The sequence below is a fragment of the Ixodes scapularis genome, unplaced genomic scaffold (assembly GCF_016920785.2).
Source record: "Ixodes scapularis isolate PalLabHiFi unplaced genomic scaffold, ASM1692078v2 PGA_scaffold9__187_contigs__length_104089568, whole genome shotgun sequence".
NCBI lineage: Eukaryota > Metazoa > Arthropoda > Arachnida > Ixodida > Ixodidae > Ixodes > Ixodes scapularis.
The window spans coordinates 56,501,543-56,519,346 of NW_024609884.1; the positions used below are offsets into that span (position 1 = coordinate 56,501,543).

Below are 17,804 nucleotides of genomic sequence, written 5' to 3' on the forward strand. Positions count from 1 at the left end.
ACTTTTCGTCAGGTGCGATCAACGCCAATCAATAATAAGCCAATGAGTGTGGAAAGTAACTAGGCCCGAATGAGGAAAATAACTTGGCCCAAATAAGCGTGCAAAAGACAGCTGAAGTTCAGCTTAAGTCCAGACGCAACCAAGGCTACGAGCTAATGGTACCAATGAAGCAGCGTTGAAAACTCGTCACTGGGCCTTTTCTGTTTATGATTGGTTCAGCGACGATATGACACGCACAGACACATGACGAATACCATGACGGTGCGCTTTTGATGCTGTCTGATTGGTTTCATCAGCTCGTAGCGTCGGTTTCGTCTGGACTTAAGCTGAGACGAAGTATAGGACAACGCACCTACGCTACAATGCAAGGAGCTACGCTGCAACGCTGAGAAAGACATTCTACATGCCGCGAACCTATAGTGAGATACAAGTTAAGAATTCGCCAGAAGCTCTTCCCACACCCTCATTAGCGCCAGCCACTGCTCCTCCTCCGCAATGCGCATGTAGTCCACTACCGAGGCGCACGTCACGCCCGACGTCATATAACTCGTCATAGCTACCGCCTTTCGTGGTTGGTCCGCAGACAGATTTGATGTCGTGGGTGGTATGTGTGGGGTTTATTTGGCGCGTTCTTAGCTCGTGTCCGAGCGCAGATCTTATGTTTGAGGTGGGCACATTCGTTCCCCCTATTTGCCTCTTTAGGTGAAAAAGAAAGCTCAGCCCTCTAACCCTGTTATCTACAAGGGGTTGTTATTACCTGAACCATTAGCGTATAAAAATATTAATAAAAGCTTTATGTGAGTACGTTGTCAGGGGTAAAGCTCAGAAGTGTAGAGAAATCTTGGGCAGCTGTGGCGCCCAAAAAGGAATCGGCGGAACGGGAACACTCACTCAGACGGAGGGTGGGTTGCTCTTTGTGAGGTCAGACAGTTTACAAAGAGTAGCCCCCTCTCCTAACGCGGCAGGGTCATTGCAGTGGTGTTGCACCATGCACAAAAGACAGCTACAACTGAACGCCATTAACTTCGCTTCATTATTGGACTCAATTTCTGTGCTAGCAGAATCAATCGAAACTAAAAAAAGAAAATATTAAATCGCAGTTGCGAGGTGTTCTTTTTATATTAATTAATTAGGTAGATTGCACTCCGCTTGCCTGAATACCGTTTGATCGCGTTGTAGACTCGTGTATGTCACCTGTTATCGGGTCTACAGCTAGTGTACTGCCGTTTAAGCTGCCCATCATCGAGTTGGCAATTTAAGCAGAGAGGATACACTCAGCGTGCGTAATTATTTTGTTTAACTCTAATGGGTTAGTTATGCAACAATCTGAAATGATTCTTCAACGACGTTGTCTTATTCTGACAGAGTTGATAAAATAAATCGTTATCAAAACAAGTAAGACAGAATGAAAATTTGGATCACCGTGACAGGACATGCAGTTTGACCCTGATGTGTAGGGCAAAGTGAAGACGAATGACTTGCTTTAGTCCTGCGAGGATTTCCATCGCTGCGTTGAAGTTCCCAATGTTCCAACAGGACATGGCTATCCGGAGAATGCAGGACAGGACGGCTTTGCGGTCGTCGTGCGTTGGTTGAGAGATGATGATATGCGTGACCCACGAGCTCACCTAGGTGAGTTTGCGAAAGAACAAAAATGAAGAGTTAAAAAAAAAAAAATAAGACACAGTGCGTTCGAACAATAATGCTCGTATTTGGAAGAGAAGTAATTATATTGGTCCTGGGGAGCCATTAGTCATAATTAGCGACACCCTGTCGCGATTAAGGTCTCCGAGATTACTATACGATTTAAATCGGAAGGACAATCCTTTCATACCGATTGGAGAGAAAGGCGCTTCACTATAGTATGTACGTTACAATATAAAAACGGCCAGAGAGGCTTTGTCCTCCCCCCTCCCCGGCAAAGCAACAACAACAACAACGACAACGACAACGTCAACGAAAACAACAACAACAACAATGATAATAATCTCCTCAATGCACAGAGGCGCATTCGGGATTCGGCGGAACATCGTTATTGTGGACACCAATCTTGAAAGTAAGGCCACGAACGGATGCTCCTCCCTACTCGTGACATCAGAGAACATTGGTGCGTTCGTACTGAGTAACGTTATTAACTTAGCTCAGTTACGGAACTGCTCATACATTGCTTGCACGAGCCAGTAACCCCCATCACTTACCACAACTCGCCTCCCGTCGTTCGACACGCCGGACAGATGCCATGGTAACTGTGTGTATTTTATAGAATACGTGCGTTTCGAAGCACATCGTCTAGATGGCGTCCACCGCACTCTATGGAACAGACAGGTATGAAACAAAAATATAAATGGCGCTTCAAACGACGGGAGGTTACGGGCCTTACGGGAGGCGGATTGAAGTGAGAGAGGGGGAGGGGGGGTAGCCACTTCCGGAAGGAGTTCCACAACTGACCTAATCTAGTAACGTTGATACTGAGTGGCGTGGTGACGTCCTTTCTCTCTAAAAATTCACTTCTTGTGCAGTTTTTTCTTCTTTGCAATTGATTTTAGGCACTTATTTTTTATTCAAAGTTATCCACTCCTTTGTGACTTATGTACACACGGGTCTCTCCGCACCAGCATACTTCGGCCAAGGGCAGCGAAAGCGGCCGGCAATAGCGAGGAGCTCACTTCATTGAAGCGGGCGATGAGTGTCTGCACCGTGTTTTCGTGACCCTTGGGGATGGCGGCGCCCGCCTTTCCGCTCAGGTCGACGGTCACTTGGCGGATGTAGTGCACGGGATCCACGCTGTAGAACAGCTCGTACTCCACGTTCGTCAGCCGCAGCGCCATCTCTTCGGGAAAGTGGAGCAGCGTCTGCAGCTTCTCGAGCTCCTCCTTGTACACGATGACCCTCTCCATGCCGTAGAGTGACACCATGTTCTTGTGGCTTTCTGCACGTCGCCGACCGGGTGCGCTCTGAGAACACGCGTCTTTCGGATTCCAAGGAGATGCAACGCTTGCTTCGGCATACAAGTGAAGGATGGTTCAGACATTTGCACGCCAGTATTACCGACTGTGTTGCGACTGCTTGCGGAACGTAAGCAGTCGCACTGCGCGGACATCGGTTGCCATAGCACACGCCATGTCATAAACAGCCCTAAAGCGGACGTGACGCAGCCCGGTCATGCTCGAACAAGAACGTCTGAACCAGCGAGCCAAGTGCACACCACGAGCCCATCACGACCACGCGGAGTAGTGAAGTTGTTCCGAACCTGACATGGGGATCACTGAGCGTACCTCTAGTCACCGACAGCATGATGACGTCAGGGAGGCGCTTCAGTTGTCCCGCCTTTAACTCTCTAGCTCCGAGAACGCTTCGGCGTCTCGCGAGCCTCCAGCGTGCACGTGCAGTCAAAGCACGCTCAAAGGCAGCACTCTAAGAAATGCCTGCGCGTCTACTTACCCGCAAAACACTCAAAGAGCCAACCATTGCGATATAGGATATCAGTTCAGCGAATGGTGAGGCGGAACATCTGTTTAGACCTACAAATGAAGGCGGCGTTGTGGCATTACGCAATGCAAAGCGTCATGCTTGCATTGCGTAATGCCACAGCGCCCGTTGAGTGACGCTTTACAGCGCACGTTGAATGGCGTAATGCCAATGGCAAGTTGAGTGACGTTTTACGCTAATATTCACAGCCGTTATCCAAGAATGAGGTGACTTCCTTAAACTGCTACGAAATATCCTGCAAGGCTCTCGTGGGTCTTAGGACGACACTGAGAAACGACATTCGGCCTTCGGCCTTCAGTTGATCACTATTTATCCCACCGAGAGGTCATGAAATGGGGAGGACTGAACGTCAGTTGATTATCTCCAATTCTAAATTACATTTTTAGTCGAGTTCATTCGGGCCTGCGTGTTTCTCCCAAGAATATTCGAGAGACGTTCACTCCTTACAGTGCGCTACTAGCGATGAGAGATAACCTGGCATTCAATTTTGCCAGACGGTTTTCGAACAAGCTACGTCCTCTGAATGTTAAGCTCCCTTACGGCTGCGCAGGAGTCCGGTAACACCGCTGCCAACGGATGCCGAGGAACGCGCACTTCCCGATATTAAAAGGAACAAGAACTAGTCACACGGACTCTAAGAATTAGAGGCTTCATAACCATAGGCGTTTAAGCAGGGTGCTTATCGTTTCGTCGAAACTCGTTTCGTGGACAATTGTTCATGGACACGCGTTTCAAAAACACAGGTTTCGTCGACACGAACTTTTCATCGACACTCGTTAAGCGAATTGCATGCCGTAGTGAGATGCACGCGTGTATAACTAGGGTGTGCTGTAACCTCAACCCGCCTCCCCTCCCCCCCCCCCCCCCCCCCCCCCCCCCGCTCCCGGGCCTGCGTTCACGCCGCTTTGGGGCTACAGTCTGCGGCGGCTCATTAGAAAAATGTTAAACCACCTGACCGACCCGTACCCGTCGCCTCGCGGCGACAGTCTCATGCAGCAATTATTACAGAAAGAAGCTAATCTGAGCTGTCGATGAAACGATTTGTAGATAAAACAATCTGTCGATAAAAGATCGTGTGTCGATGAAACGATCTGTCCATTAAACGTCGTTCAATGAACTGATTGCCACCGGTCTACGCGAGCTTAAAGTTTCAAGTCGCGGGAGATTACAGCTCATCGATAAATTCTCTTTGATGCTTGTTAATGAGTAAAAAGGATACCTTAAACCAAGTTTGACAGAAGAGAAAAAAAAGTATAAAGTTTAGATGTGTTTCTTGCTGTGGCAAATATAATAATATTTTATGCGGAAAATCTGTGGAGGAATCTGACTGTTTTTCTTTGCTTTGTTTTTCTTCAACAAAAACGTATTCTTCCGATTATATGGGAAAATCGGCTGGCTTTATAAATATTTAAAAATGGGAATAATAATAATAAAAAAAAAAAGGCCGAGAGAAGAAGCCAAGGTAACATCGCCTCTGTCTCACAGTGACTTGTGTGTTCAAAGACGGTTTCAAAAGTAGCCAGTTCTGGGAGGGGAACAAATTAGGGATGCCGAAAAATATTTGTTGAAAATGCTTGTTGGAGGGCTGTCATTTTTTTTTTAGTTAAAGGTTAATGAAAACTTACAGCAAAAATAATGTTTGTGGCATAATCTGGCTCACACCTGGTTCACATGGTGCGATTTCGATTTTGCTGCTGCGGCGTTAAGCGCCGCAGCTTCCACCACACTTTTTGTGCCGCACTAGCGACGTCGCAACTGCGAAATCGCATGTAAAATCACTCCATGTGAATTAGGCACTAGTAGACTATCATCATAAAGCTGACTAAATGTGTACTTTCGAAATGAAAATAAGCTACTCTCAAACAAACGTTGCAGGTTCTGTCAAAACCTTGACAGAGTTACACAAGTGAAACTCTTCATGCCCGTAGCTAAATGTTAGCTGGTGTTTGCACTCGTAACAAAATACGAAGCATGCAGAAAGCGATACCAAATTGAACCAAATTTCCGAGCAACTTCCGCTATGGAGTGACTGGTAAGTTCCCAGTCGGATCATTTTTTTCGCGAGTCAATTACAAAACACGCCGGTGTTAACCAACAAATTAAAATAATCATAAAATCGTCAAAAAATAATAAAAAAAAGCTAGCCGCGCAAGTATGCGATATAAAATTATGCAAACCTGAAGCTGTTTTCGTGCGTTTCTTTTTCTGTTGAGTGTTACATAAAACTTTCTGGTGTTGTAAAGATTGACGCGCCCTCTTCTTATTTGGAGAAAAACAAATTCACACTCATCCGTCGGGTACTCCAATCTTCGGTTCTCCCTTTCAAGCTTCAGTTGTTTTTTTTTTCTTCCTCACGAACCGTGTTTGAAAAAAGAATGTCGCCTGAGCCGCGAACCTTCTCAACGAATTTGACAGTGATTAAATATGTGTATATGATGCGGCCTTTATAACGTATACTTTTAAAATATATTTCATATACTGTCTAATTTCACACACGCACACACAGGCACATGCACGCGCAAACGACCTACTCTTGGGGTGAAAAGTGACCATGTTCGCTTTAGAAACATGTGCCACGTCGACGCGGATTGCCATTAGAATCAATAGTAGGTACAGGCAATATTATGTGCCGCCGTATACGGTGATGCTTAACTCCTACCCTAGTCCCATCCTCCCCTTTTCTTCATGAGGTCGGAATTTATATAACAATAAAAACATGCCTCCATAAAAACAACAACAACAACAACTTTGTTTTGTGACAAAGGGGTTGTTGAATACATTCAGCGAAAGTTCTTAGGCGTTCGGGTTTTCTCCCCAAACGGTGGGCTCTTCCGATCGGTTACAACATTCACTCATCACTGGTTCCCGCAGCGCGTTCCTTTTCGGCCCGTTCTCACAGAAGACGAGTCAACTAGGCTGGTCAACCTCGGCAGAGGAAAACGATGCACCTTGGCCAAAGTGAAGCCCCGTTCAAGTCTCGCTCCATCATTAGAACAGTCGTGTAGTTTTAACGAAAGGGGCGACACGCGAGAGCGTGCGAAAACTCGTCCATTCTCAGTTTCAGGAAGGATGAAGAATCAAAATCAAGATTATTATTTGAATCAGTGATTGAAGTCATGATTTCAATCACTCCGGTTTTGAAATGTCATATAAATGAAACATTTTCCGTGTAAAATACGATGCTTTGTTTGTCCTTCTGTTTTTCATGTTAATAAATAAATCATCGAGGAAGAAGGATTTCTACCAAGCTTAACAAAAGCAAGAAGCGGTGCTCTTCTGTGAAAATCAGAGCGTTAAATTTTCCTTCTACCTTCCACTTCGGTTATCAGTTACGTATTGCCATATTACAAGCAAATCTGAACGCGAAAGTAAAATTAAATACAGCTTTTCTCCTTAACTAAGAAATGACGCTGTTTTTGTTCTAGTACGGCAGGGCTTGCCCCAATAAGACGTTGTTAATTTAACTGCTAGATTTACAGTTATTCCTACGCGTTGTTTTTAGCAGTCGAAAAGATTGATCAACCGGTCTGCCATGTTTAAAATACATCTAGTGGTAACGAATCAATACTCGTATTATCGAGCTACATTTATGCAAATAAAATAAATCTTATTATTGGATCTAAAAAGAATCCAAATTTTTGTTTTGTTTTGTTTTTTGTTTCAGGGTTGTGGTGTCATGATGTCGGTAAGAGCAAATATGGACACTCAGTACGTGCGAAATAATTTTACTTATACTAACTATACTAAGTACACATGATCGTTCTAACTTTGCATAGATTCCTCTCAAAGAAGATGCAACTGAAGTTAAGTAAACTGTTTTCTTTTTTCAATTTCTACTGCGGTGCTGCCGGCTTAGAGTGCAGCTTTGAATACATTTTCCCCACAAAGGTCAGTTTATTTCGCAATGGGAGTATTTATTCCTGAGCTGATATATATATTTTATGTACTTATTTAAACGACGGCGAGCATAGTAACTCAACAGTTCCCGGCTACAACACTCTAAAAAAAGTTTGTGCGTCTACTTTCACGCACAACACTCGGAGAACCAATCAGCTCAACTTACGGAGGCAGCTCAGCGAATGACGATGCCGAAAAATATGTTTAGACCAAACAACGCAGTCTGAGTTGTGACATTAAGCAATACAAAACCTCAACCTTGCATTGCTTAATGTCACAACTCAGTCTGCGTTTTTTGGTCTAAACATATGTTTCGGCATCGTCATTCGCTGAGCTGCCTCCGTAAGTTGCGCTGATTGGTTCTCCGAGTGTTGTGCGTGAAAGTAGACGCACAGACTTTTTTTTTAGAGGGAAGAACCTGGAATAAAAAAAAAAACAAAAAAACATTACGTTTCAGAGCAGGGATACTTATCAAGAGTGCAAAAGCTGTGTCGCTGGGTAGAAAACAAACTCGATAAATAAAATTCAAGAAGGAGAAAAAAAAAGTTGAAAAGAAGTCTCCTCGGTAAACTGGTGTGCCAAGCTGTCCATCGGCTCTGAGTAAGCACGAAGCAATGCAATGTCGACAGAATAGTCTATTGTTCGATGGAACTGCCGACGCTGGCACATGTGACAAATATCATTCTGCTTGAGACGTAAACCTTGCGTTTGAGACGTATACATCTCGTTATTTATAGAGTGATGTGGGGAAGTTTAAGCGTCGAGTGGCTTCTGAAGATTTGAACACAGCGCGGTAAGGTGACTTCAGACGTATCATAAAGGTCTTCCTGACACTTTAATGGTATTTACAGCTTCGAGAGGCTTACAAGTGAATAACAGTTTTTCAATGTCTTGGCTAAAAAGAAACAGCGTATAAAAGCGTCTTTGGAATCATTTTGTAATAGAGAGAAATAATGTGAGTGAGTGTTAGTGTGAGCGTGAGTTTGAGTGGGAGCGAGATAAAGAGAGATGAAGGGAGATAGAGAGAGAGACTCCCCATTCCCTTTTTCATGTCTACGCCACCATAGCTGTTGGCGAGACTCGCTCTTTGTCCCTCGAGTTGATGTGAAAACGAATTTCTGACTAGACGCACCTCAAGCCTGGTTCCGGAGTCGCGAAGCTACGAATATTCTATGTGCCTAAGATTCGACACGCATCGCGTCGATTTAAAATATTCTGGCGCTTGGCATAAACAATGAAGCACGGTAGCGGCGTCTCCAGGCGTCTGATCTCTGGAGCGCATCCTCGTGGCGCGTTGCAGAATGAGTTTTGCATCAGTCAGCCTTAGCGACGCATTGAATTATGAAAGAGCTTCTGGGACGTCGTCCCCGAGTCGAAACAAACAAAGAAAAAAAGGTGTCGCCTCTTGTTTCGCGAGCGCAAGACGTTCGAAGGTGCTTGCACTTTCACATCGCGTGGCAGAGTGGCAGGAAGAGCCAATGATGATTTGCCGACTATCCGCGTTCAAGGATTCCGCCATTTTCCTCACTTCTACCTGGTAGCGCAGTATACAAGTGCAAGCGCGTAGTTTTTCTTTCTTATGTAATTAGGTATAGATACCTCCCATTTTCTTTGGCATCGTGCCACTACAAAATAGTCGTGTTACAGTGCTGCGGAACCCACATGCGCTCACGCTAAAGTTTAAGGGAATTAGCATATTGCGCGAGCGTTTGCGTAACTCAAGTAGCTTCTGAAACCATACGTACGCGTATACGTATATTGCCCAATTTAACTGACCGCGTAAGGATTTAAAGCTAGAACCTCAGTCATTTCATGGGCCTTGGCGACACTTTAATGCCTATTAATCAGGACTTGGCAAATGATCGATTAACCTACAGATTAATCAATTAATTCCTTAATCGTGATTGATTTTTATTAACCGGTTAATCGGTAAAATTTTGACAAACCAAAAGAAAGTAAAAATTAAACGGTTGCATCACGCATGCGTGTACGAGAACACCTGAATGAAGGGCACAGTATAGGGGAAATTTTGACCTAAAGTCAACTGCAGCGGCAAGATTTGTTGCTCCAGACAAGTGCAGAAGGTTACATGTATCCCGGCCACTCGAACGCCGTGCGAGTCTCCGTTTGGCACAATATAGGGGAAATTTTGACCTAAAATCAACTGCAGCGGCAAGATTTGTTGCTCCAGACAAGTGCAGAAGGTTACATGTATCCCGGCCACTCGAACGCCGTGCGAGTCTCCGTTTGGCACAATATAGGGGAAATTTTGACCTAAAGTCCACTGCAGCGGCAAGATCTGTTGCTCCAGACAAGTGCAGAAGGTTACATGTATCCCGGCCACTCGAACGCCGTGCGAGTCTCCGCTTGGCACAGCAGGAAACATTGCGAAAAATTGGAAGGAGGTCGTTCCTGGTGGAGGACATCAACGAACCTCTTTGCCTCATGCAGCTGAAACATAAATCTGTGAGTTTGAGTGTCTATAGACTACTTTCAACTACACAACGAGATTGATTCATAATCGAAATTCTGCGTTGTTTATTGTTGTAGACTTGCACCTATCCTCGCCTAAACGCGAGCTGGAACATCTTACCCGCTCCTGACAGCGAGAGCGACCGCGAAACACGTAAACGCGGGGAAAACGCAACCATCCTCCATGGCTTTGCCATAACATAAGCGCCCTGTACCATGGCCTCCTCTATACTTAGGGCTCCGTGTTTTTGGAGTTTATTTTTCGCGAAATTCGGAGGGTGTTTTTCGGAGTTCATTTTTAGCAAAAATTCAGTGTTTATCGGAGTTTATTTTTCACCAATCCCAAATTATTCGAAATTCGAAGATTAATTTTGCAGTGTTTCTTATTAAAAAATAATAAATAATAACCGGATGCAAACATATGCCAGATAAAAAATATAAAGCGCTTGAGCCAATTAAGATTTCTTCAGTTGAATTTGGCGTTGGTTTCATTGGCATTACTAATTTGTCCTACGACAAAAGTCGCACACAAGTGTGGCTTCGATCAACGTCGATACCTTAAAATCAATAAACTGCCGGAGGTAGCCGCAAGGAAGCTCGTAGTCATCCCATCAATCTATCCCGCGGCCGCGCGAGGTGGAGTGGTTAAGGACGCAATAGAGAAGTTTTAACTGCCCTCTTCCCTATTTTATGTAACCTCTATGGTCCATAGCTTTCATTGTTACCCCCAGAAACATACCCTCTCTTTTCTCTAAATCCCAAATCGCATGGCCCAAACTGCAGCCAAAAGAGTGACTTTTGTCGTGACACGAATGGTACGATGACCTGTTTCCCTGAACCAACCTTGACGAGACAAGCCGGAAGACTCCCTTTTGACAACGGTCCGAGGCTTGAAAGATAATTATGGTGTCATTTTCCCAGGACCATTAATCCTGCGCTGCTCAAAATTGTAGAAAAAAATATATTATTTTTTTTTGGCCCGGGAAAAGGGGGGGGGGGGGGGGGGGGGAGGGGGGGAAGGGGGCGTGTCATGGGCACATAACAATTCAGAGTTTGTCGGATAAATCCGAATTGCCAAAAATTTTATCGGCGGGTGTTTTTCGGAGTTTTTCGGATTTATCCGAAAACACGGAGCCCTATTTATACTGTAGGGATCCTTCCCACGGCCGCCCCCTCGGGCCCCGTCTTACCTGCTTCCCCCTCGCACCCGCGGTCGTTCTTCCTGGCCCCCCTTCCCCGCTCTTCCAGATCCCCGGACGAGTAAGCCCATAGCCTCCTCTATACGGAGTTTAACTACACAACGATAAGGCTTACCATAGCCTCCGTATAGAGGAGGCTATGGTAAGCCTTATCACCTGGTGCGGCACCCCCGTTCGGGGATCGCGGGGGTGGCACGTAGACAGGTCGTGGGGGTGCACTTGATCGGCCAGGGGCGAAACCATAAAAGAGGGGAGGCGGGACACAGGGGGGCTCGGGGGGGAGGAAGTAGCCGAGTGGGCTAACGCGTCTCAGCTCGGAGCGTGGAGCGGAAGCTTGCGTGGGAACCTCCTGGGCTCGATCCCCACCGCCCGCGCCCGTTCCGATATGGGTGAGTTTCGTACCGGCACGCGTTCGTGAAATCACTACTGCGTGATGCACCTCAAAAAACCCAGGTTAGCGGTTGTACTGCACTGGCTAAATTTCTCATCTACAGCCAAGAGACCGATCACCTGTTGAGGTGTACCTCCCATCGAGGCTGTACAAAACAAGCCAATTTTTTTTTTTTTTTTTTGGGGGGGGGGGGGGGGGGGGGGGTTTCGCGGACGGTGGCTCGCTCGGACGGCGGACAGCAACGAGCGTGCAGCGGTGACAGGAGACGAGGACGCTGGCGCGGGATTCGGCGGGAGGCGGACGCTGGAGCGGGGAAGTGCGGGCGCGTGGTCGAGCGACGGACTCGATTAACGGACCGGACAGCGACCCTGGATGACGACGTCCCCATGACGTGGTGCGGACGACCACCGCTGGGACATAGAACAGCTGCAGTGGTCGCGGACTTTCACCCGGCCTCGCTGGTGATCGTTCCCCGATCCCGAAACCCCCCAGGCAATAAGTGAGTAAATAAACCCTTTTGCCGAGAGCGAGGTATTGCTGTGTCATCTTCATCCGAGGACAGGGTCTGAGGGAATCGGAGTTAGAAGCCCGCAATAATCACAAAGCCTGCCAGTTCGACGACGGAGCCATAGAGTGCTCGGTCGCAGATTTGGAGCGATTGGATCTTGTAGTGCAGAGCATTAAAGCCATTTCTAGTAGAACCTGGACGTCAGCGCACAGCTTTTGCAGCGGCGAGGACCCGAAACACACTTGTTCGCTCGGGAAAAGTGTGTTTCAGCGTCTCGCCGCAGCGGGGCGCCAGTCACGTGACTCTCCTCTCAACCGTTGTCTGCCGCTCCACCTTTTCCATTTCGGCGGCCGCTTTTCGTGGCGATCTGCCAGGCTTTGCCAATCTATAGGAGGCTATGCCTGTACGGTGTACCCTTGTATTTGAGGCGTCGTTCTTTTATCCTCTACAGTTGTAATAAACGAGACTCGAGCAGTCTTGAGCCTGATTCCGGCACAAACTGTTGTCCATGCGCTTCTTTCCTTATGTCTAAAAACGCAACATTTATTACACTATCAGGAAAGGAAAACAAACAACAACAATAATAATAATAATAATAATAATAATAATAATAATAATAATAATAATAATAATAATTTTGACTTTTTAGCGCATATAATACAGGGAAATGAGCGAGACCGATTAATATATTAATTAAACGATTAAAGGTGGTGATTAATTGGGTTAAAATGTTTAATGGGCGCCCAGCCCTAATATTAATTGAATGTAATATTAGTAAAAAGTAAAAGAATCATAGTTGGGACAAACATCAGTCGAGTAAAAGCGGTGCTTGTAGCTCTAATGCTTTAGGCTTTAGAACGACCAACAAATGAAAGTGTGTTCGAGGCGTTGTCTTCCTATCACTTTGCCTTTCTCTTCCACGTTTTGATGCTTCATAGTTTTCTCGCCCAAGTCTCGGGTAATTTAAAGAAATGGTAAAAATGCAAGTGCATGTCCATGCCCTCTAAGCCACGCATAAAAATGGTAACAATCACACGAAAACTGTATGTATGTAAGTGCTTGCGTCGTGCGGTGAGAGGGCGCGTGTAAAGTCCCACCACACTGAAAATAACGCGAACCATTGTAGTAGTCAACATTCCTCCTTTCCAACACCCTCACCCCCAAATTGTTTTCTGAACCTTTGCACATCGGTTGGTTTGCGCATACTACGAGGGGCCAAATTCGTTCCCGCGACACTACGTAGCGCTGAAATTAGTGCAACACGGCCGGTATATCAGTGGCCATTTCTGAGCGTCACGCCGTGCGAAGCGGGGTGGACGAGAGTCCTCGCTGATTGAAGACGAGTGTCAGGCGCTGACGCAGCACTCGTATCGAATCCGTGCCCCGCGCTCACTTCCTTAGGCTCACGTGGAATATTCGGTACTACGGCCCCGTTATTTACAAGGCCACGTTCACTATTGGCGTCGTCTGCCCGGGGAGGAAAGAGGGAGGGAAGGGTCTCCCTTTATGGAGAGGAGGTTGGCGTCACTTTCCTATATTGAGGAGCTTTAGGAACATTAAGTTCAAAAATACGCAATAAAAACAAATGTGCTCAAAAGGGCCAACACGAGAGCTCATGGAGGAAGTTCTATTAAGTAGCAACATTGTCCTAAATGATATATCTAGACAGAATGCAAAAGGTAAACGCTCTCTCTTCTGTCCATTTATGTTTAGCCCTTCGAGCCAGAAGTGTCACTGCAACAAATTAAGAACATAAAGCCGCGGTAACACTGCTAATACATATCGTGCAAAAGAGGCAGTGTGCAGACACTGTCCGAGGTCTTGACGGTCACACTGGGCACACCAGAACTGTCTGCAAACATTTTCGAAGCATGTATGAAGCGGATATGTTTCAAACATGCTTGACTGTCGTCATGTCTGCGACAAACACTGTATTAGGCATGTGCGACTGCGGCTTAAGAGATAATAGCTTTCATATGTATTGCCTTCAAGCACGAGCTCCGTGCCCTTTGTGCACGCCATGCAGACCAGACGGGCACGCTCGCGCGGTAAAGATCACTAGTTTGTCTTACCTCCAGCTCGCGCTGAAGGTAAGACAAACTAGTGACTTTAGGACAATCCAGACACCTCCCCGTTCTTCCAAAATTGCCAGCGAATCTAGAACTACGGAAAGCCTAGACCGTGGTTGGCCACAAGGCACGCACCTTTGTCGAGCTCCTCACGCGTGGTGATGAGTTGCTCGTCAAGGAAGCGGGCGTCGAGGTCCTGCATGATCTCCCAGAGCACGGTGCTGATGGAGCGCAGAGAGTGAGTCGCTACGAAGGCCCACTTGGAGCCCCGGAACTCGAGCACCAATCGGTCGTGCGCTCGGCCCCCGCCGGTGCGCCACTGCAGCAATTCAGCGGTGTCTTGCCACTTGCTCACAGCCAGTGTCTTGTCGTCTAGGAGCACGATCTTCTCGATGCCGATAGCCAGGACCCGGTTCGCCTGTCGGAAGAACGGCCGAACTTAGCCCCGAGCTCTGGTTCGGGTGATAGCGCGGGAGTGCGCCTCGCGTTGCATGTGTAGATCCCATCAGCGACCGGATCTGAACCAACGCACCGACGAGCTCGCACCGCGGCTGCGCAGTCAGCTTCGCGCACGTCACTTGGCGAAGGGACGTCGTTCTTTAGCAGGGCGTGTGCCTACAGGACAGCGCGACGAACGATTAGACGCATAGTTGTGTCCGACGGGAAGGGAGGCCCGCATAAGCTGCGCGTCGTTTTGGAGGCCATGCCGAGGCAGGTGTCGTTACGGAAAATCCAAAATTAGCTACCGTGCAACGCCGATGCGTCCAATGCCATAGGGCAGCCTCGTCGATAATCCCTAGGTTCGATTTCCGCTGTTCTTTTCGGACATGCCGTCGATAGTTCTCTTTGCAAACACTTTCCGCGGGAAATCGCAATGTGATTCGTTATGGCCCGCTTCTTACGTCGATGCCGTTCCTCTCATCAATATTCGAGCTCATCTTTTATTGACACTCAGCTTGTAAGAAGAGTGGTGTTTGTATGCATCGGAAGTGATTAAGACAACGTAAAATCCGCCGATCGAAGACCTGTTTATATGGCAAATGCAATTCCCGTCTTTTGCTTTGGATCAACCAATTCAGCTTGAAAAATGTGTGCTGCTAGATCTAGAGGGTGCATAAATCACCAAAGTGAAAGCACCAAATAAACCCTTGACTTTCAACTCCACAGTGCATAGTGCATCGCACACGACACGCACCACACAATCGCCTATATCTCCTTCTCAATTAATACAAGAGGCGTAATTTAATCCTGACTAATGAAATCGGCTGTAAACAGCGAGACGAAGTATACTGAAATGAGCTGCCTCCAGAATTTTTAAAGCCGGTTTTTCTAGTTTGGCTGAGGGGTGGCTTTGCTTGCGCTTAAAACTGTATCCACGTAGAAAGAAAACACGCACAGCGTTGTTTGAATTTTTAAATAAAAAAAAAAGTCGTCTTTTTTATACATTGACACAAATTAGGTGGATCCTGTGAAGATTACTCAATAGTGTCGACTGCGATTCATTAAAAACAATTGTTGCACCCACAATAAAATTAAACTAGTTAAAAAAAAAAGAAAACTTCATAGCTACCTTTTTAACGGAATACAGATAGCGTACCACTAGAACGAACATGCATTATTATTATCACGAGAAACGCTCAGCTGTTTTGATTACAATGCTGAGCTAGCATTAAAGAAGCTGAGACGTGGGTATTAATGAATGAGAAAAGGCGGCATTAGGGAGAGAGCTACTAGCTCCCAGGACAAGCCACTGTTAAAGGTTGCGTCCAGTGGGAATCTCTAGAATAAAAGCATGGAACAGATAGGTACGTACAAAGACAGATAAGCGGCTGCGTTCCTATAATATGCACGCCCTTGTTCCATAGAAATCTACGCCGACGTATGCTCGTAAAACTCTGCTTGGAAAGTATTTTTGTAGCTTACTAGCTACACGCGAAAGTTCAATCAAGTCATGAAAAACTGTAGATTAGAAAGTAAAAACAAGTCTGGCCACCAAGAACAGGCCCAGACGCGTCACAGCATTGACGCTAGAAATTGCGCGTTCTTTCCGCAAAATAGTGAGCCCGGAAAACATGAAACAGTTTAGACAGCTACTATACGCTCTCACGCCTATGCACGCGAGAGCGCTGCTGCAAGCAGCCTTTCGAGAGGGAAATCTAACATTAACGGCGACTGGAGAGAGATTGGTCGTACGCAAGCAGCCATGGAAGAGTCGCGGGAGAGTTAGCGAGGACCTTGAAACCACGAGAACTTACTTCTTCGTCCGGCTGGGTTAAGGGAGCAATTCAGGTTGTTCGCGAAAGGAAAACCAGTCCAAATAGGAGCGTGGCACTGAGCAGACGCGCGCTCCTGCCTCGGTCCGGAAGAGGTACCGGCTGGGAACACATCGCCTGCCAAGCTTGGCTGGACGCGCGCAGAGGCTAAACGCTGTGCGGCACACTCAGATGCGACAGCGGATGCGTTCTCTGCACGCAAGAACAACAGCGCTGGATCCCGATAATTAGCCTCGGATGAGAGGCTCGACGCGTCATTAACGAAGACAGATGGACCAAGGACGCCCCGTGCACGCGGACGGCTTCGCAGAAGGAGGCGGCGAATTTGCACGTGACTCGGATCGCACCTCGCAAGGCGCAGCCACGCATGGGCTCTCTGCTCGACACGAGTGCGTACACCCTGCACGCCGCATACCGCACAGGGTCTTCTGGTTCGGGTGGATGATCAGAGCTGGCTGAGGCGGTTTCAAAGACCCCAAATATATCGAACAAATTTGGGGTTTGGGTTGGGGCATGGAGCTCAGACTCGAGCTTAGAAGGGAGACACTTATGGGAGCCTAATGACCGCATGACGATGCGCGTAGCATCCAGGCATCCACCTCAAAGTGCCTCTGTAAAGAATACCGCGTCATTGAAAAGGCTCGTTGGAAATTCCCACCGAGGGAACCGACATCTTTGTTGGGCTAAGTTACAGGACCCGTAATTTAGCCTCAAAAACGAGCTATTCGGATGTGTTAGATGCTTACCCGCTTCTTTGTCTTGCCCCTTAGAAGTTCCTTGACCTGGAAGAGGCGACAGCCATAGACGGGCAGCCGCTTGCAGGTTTGAATGTACAGCTTTTTCAAGTGGATTTCGCTCTCGTAGAGCGGCGAATGGAACAGCTTTCTTCTCTGCTCCTGAAGAGATTCCAATCAAAAACAAGTATAAGTTGGTGCTGCTCGTGATGTCCTACTCTGCTAAACATCCATTATCTGTAAGACTCCAGCAATACATACATCAGGCCTTGTAACCACACCCGAATGCACTAAACACGGCTGGACCGACACAATCCGGTTCTAGGATAATCTGATCTTAGAACCAGGGGCGGATTTATGGGTCAGGCTATGGGATGGGGGAGGGGGGGGGGGGGGGGGAGGGGGAGGTCTGCTGAGATATGACGTTACGACAGGAACATTGCCCATGTCTATTTTGTTGACCCAATATTTGTTATGTCACCAAAAACTGAACTTTTGCCCGGTGTACATCAGTTTTTTTTTTTTTTTAATTAAAATTGGGGTGGGGAAAAGGCGGATTTAGGGGAAAAGGCGGTCGCCCCCCCCCCCCCCCCCCCCCCCTCCATAAATCTACCTCTGCCTTGAACCGGACGAGACAAACAGTGCGAGGAATTTTCGTTCCACGCGGTGGCGTGTGCTTCCAGAACACCACTGATTGGATACACATCGTTTCGGTGCATTAATAAAACAGATAAAAAATGCCAGAAAGACAAGACGGAGTGATGTTGTGATT

General features: G+C 47.0%; 1 protein-coding gene across 1 annotated transcript in view; it reads right to left on the reverse strand.

Annotated features, from left to right (window-relative positions):
• The window catches only part of LOC8033259, a 958,536-nt gene that overhangs the window by 58,367 nt on the left and 882,365 nt on the right, over positions 1 to 17,804 (reverse strand). The window contains exons 19-22 of the mRNA XM_042287366.1: positions 17,045 to 17,194; positions 14,161 to 14,443; positions 2,667 to 2,929; positions 1,483 to 1,628 (exon numbers count right to left, since the gene is read on the reverse strand). Of these exons, the coding sequence (XP_042143300.1) occupies positions 1,483 to 1,628; positions 2,667 to 2,929; positions 14,161 to 14,443; positions 17,045 to 17,194 (842 nt within the window). The remainder of the gene's footprint in view (positions 1 to 1,482; positions 1,629 to 2,666; positions 2,930 to 14,160; positions 14,444 to 17,044; positions 17,195 to 17,804) is intronic.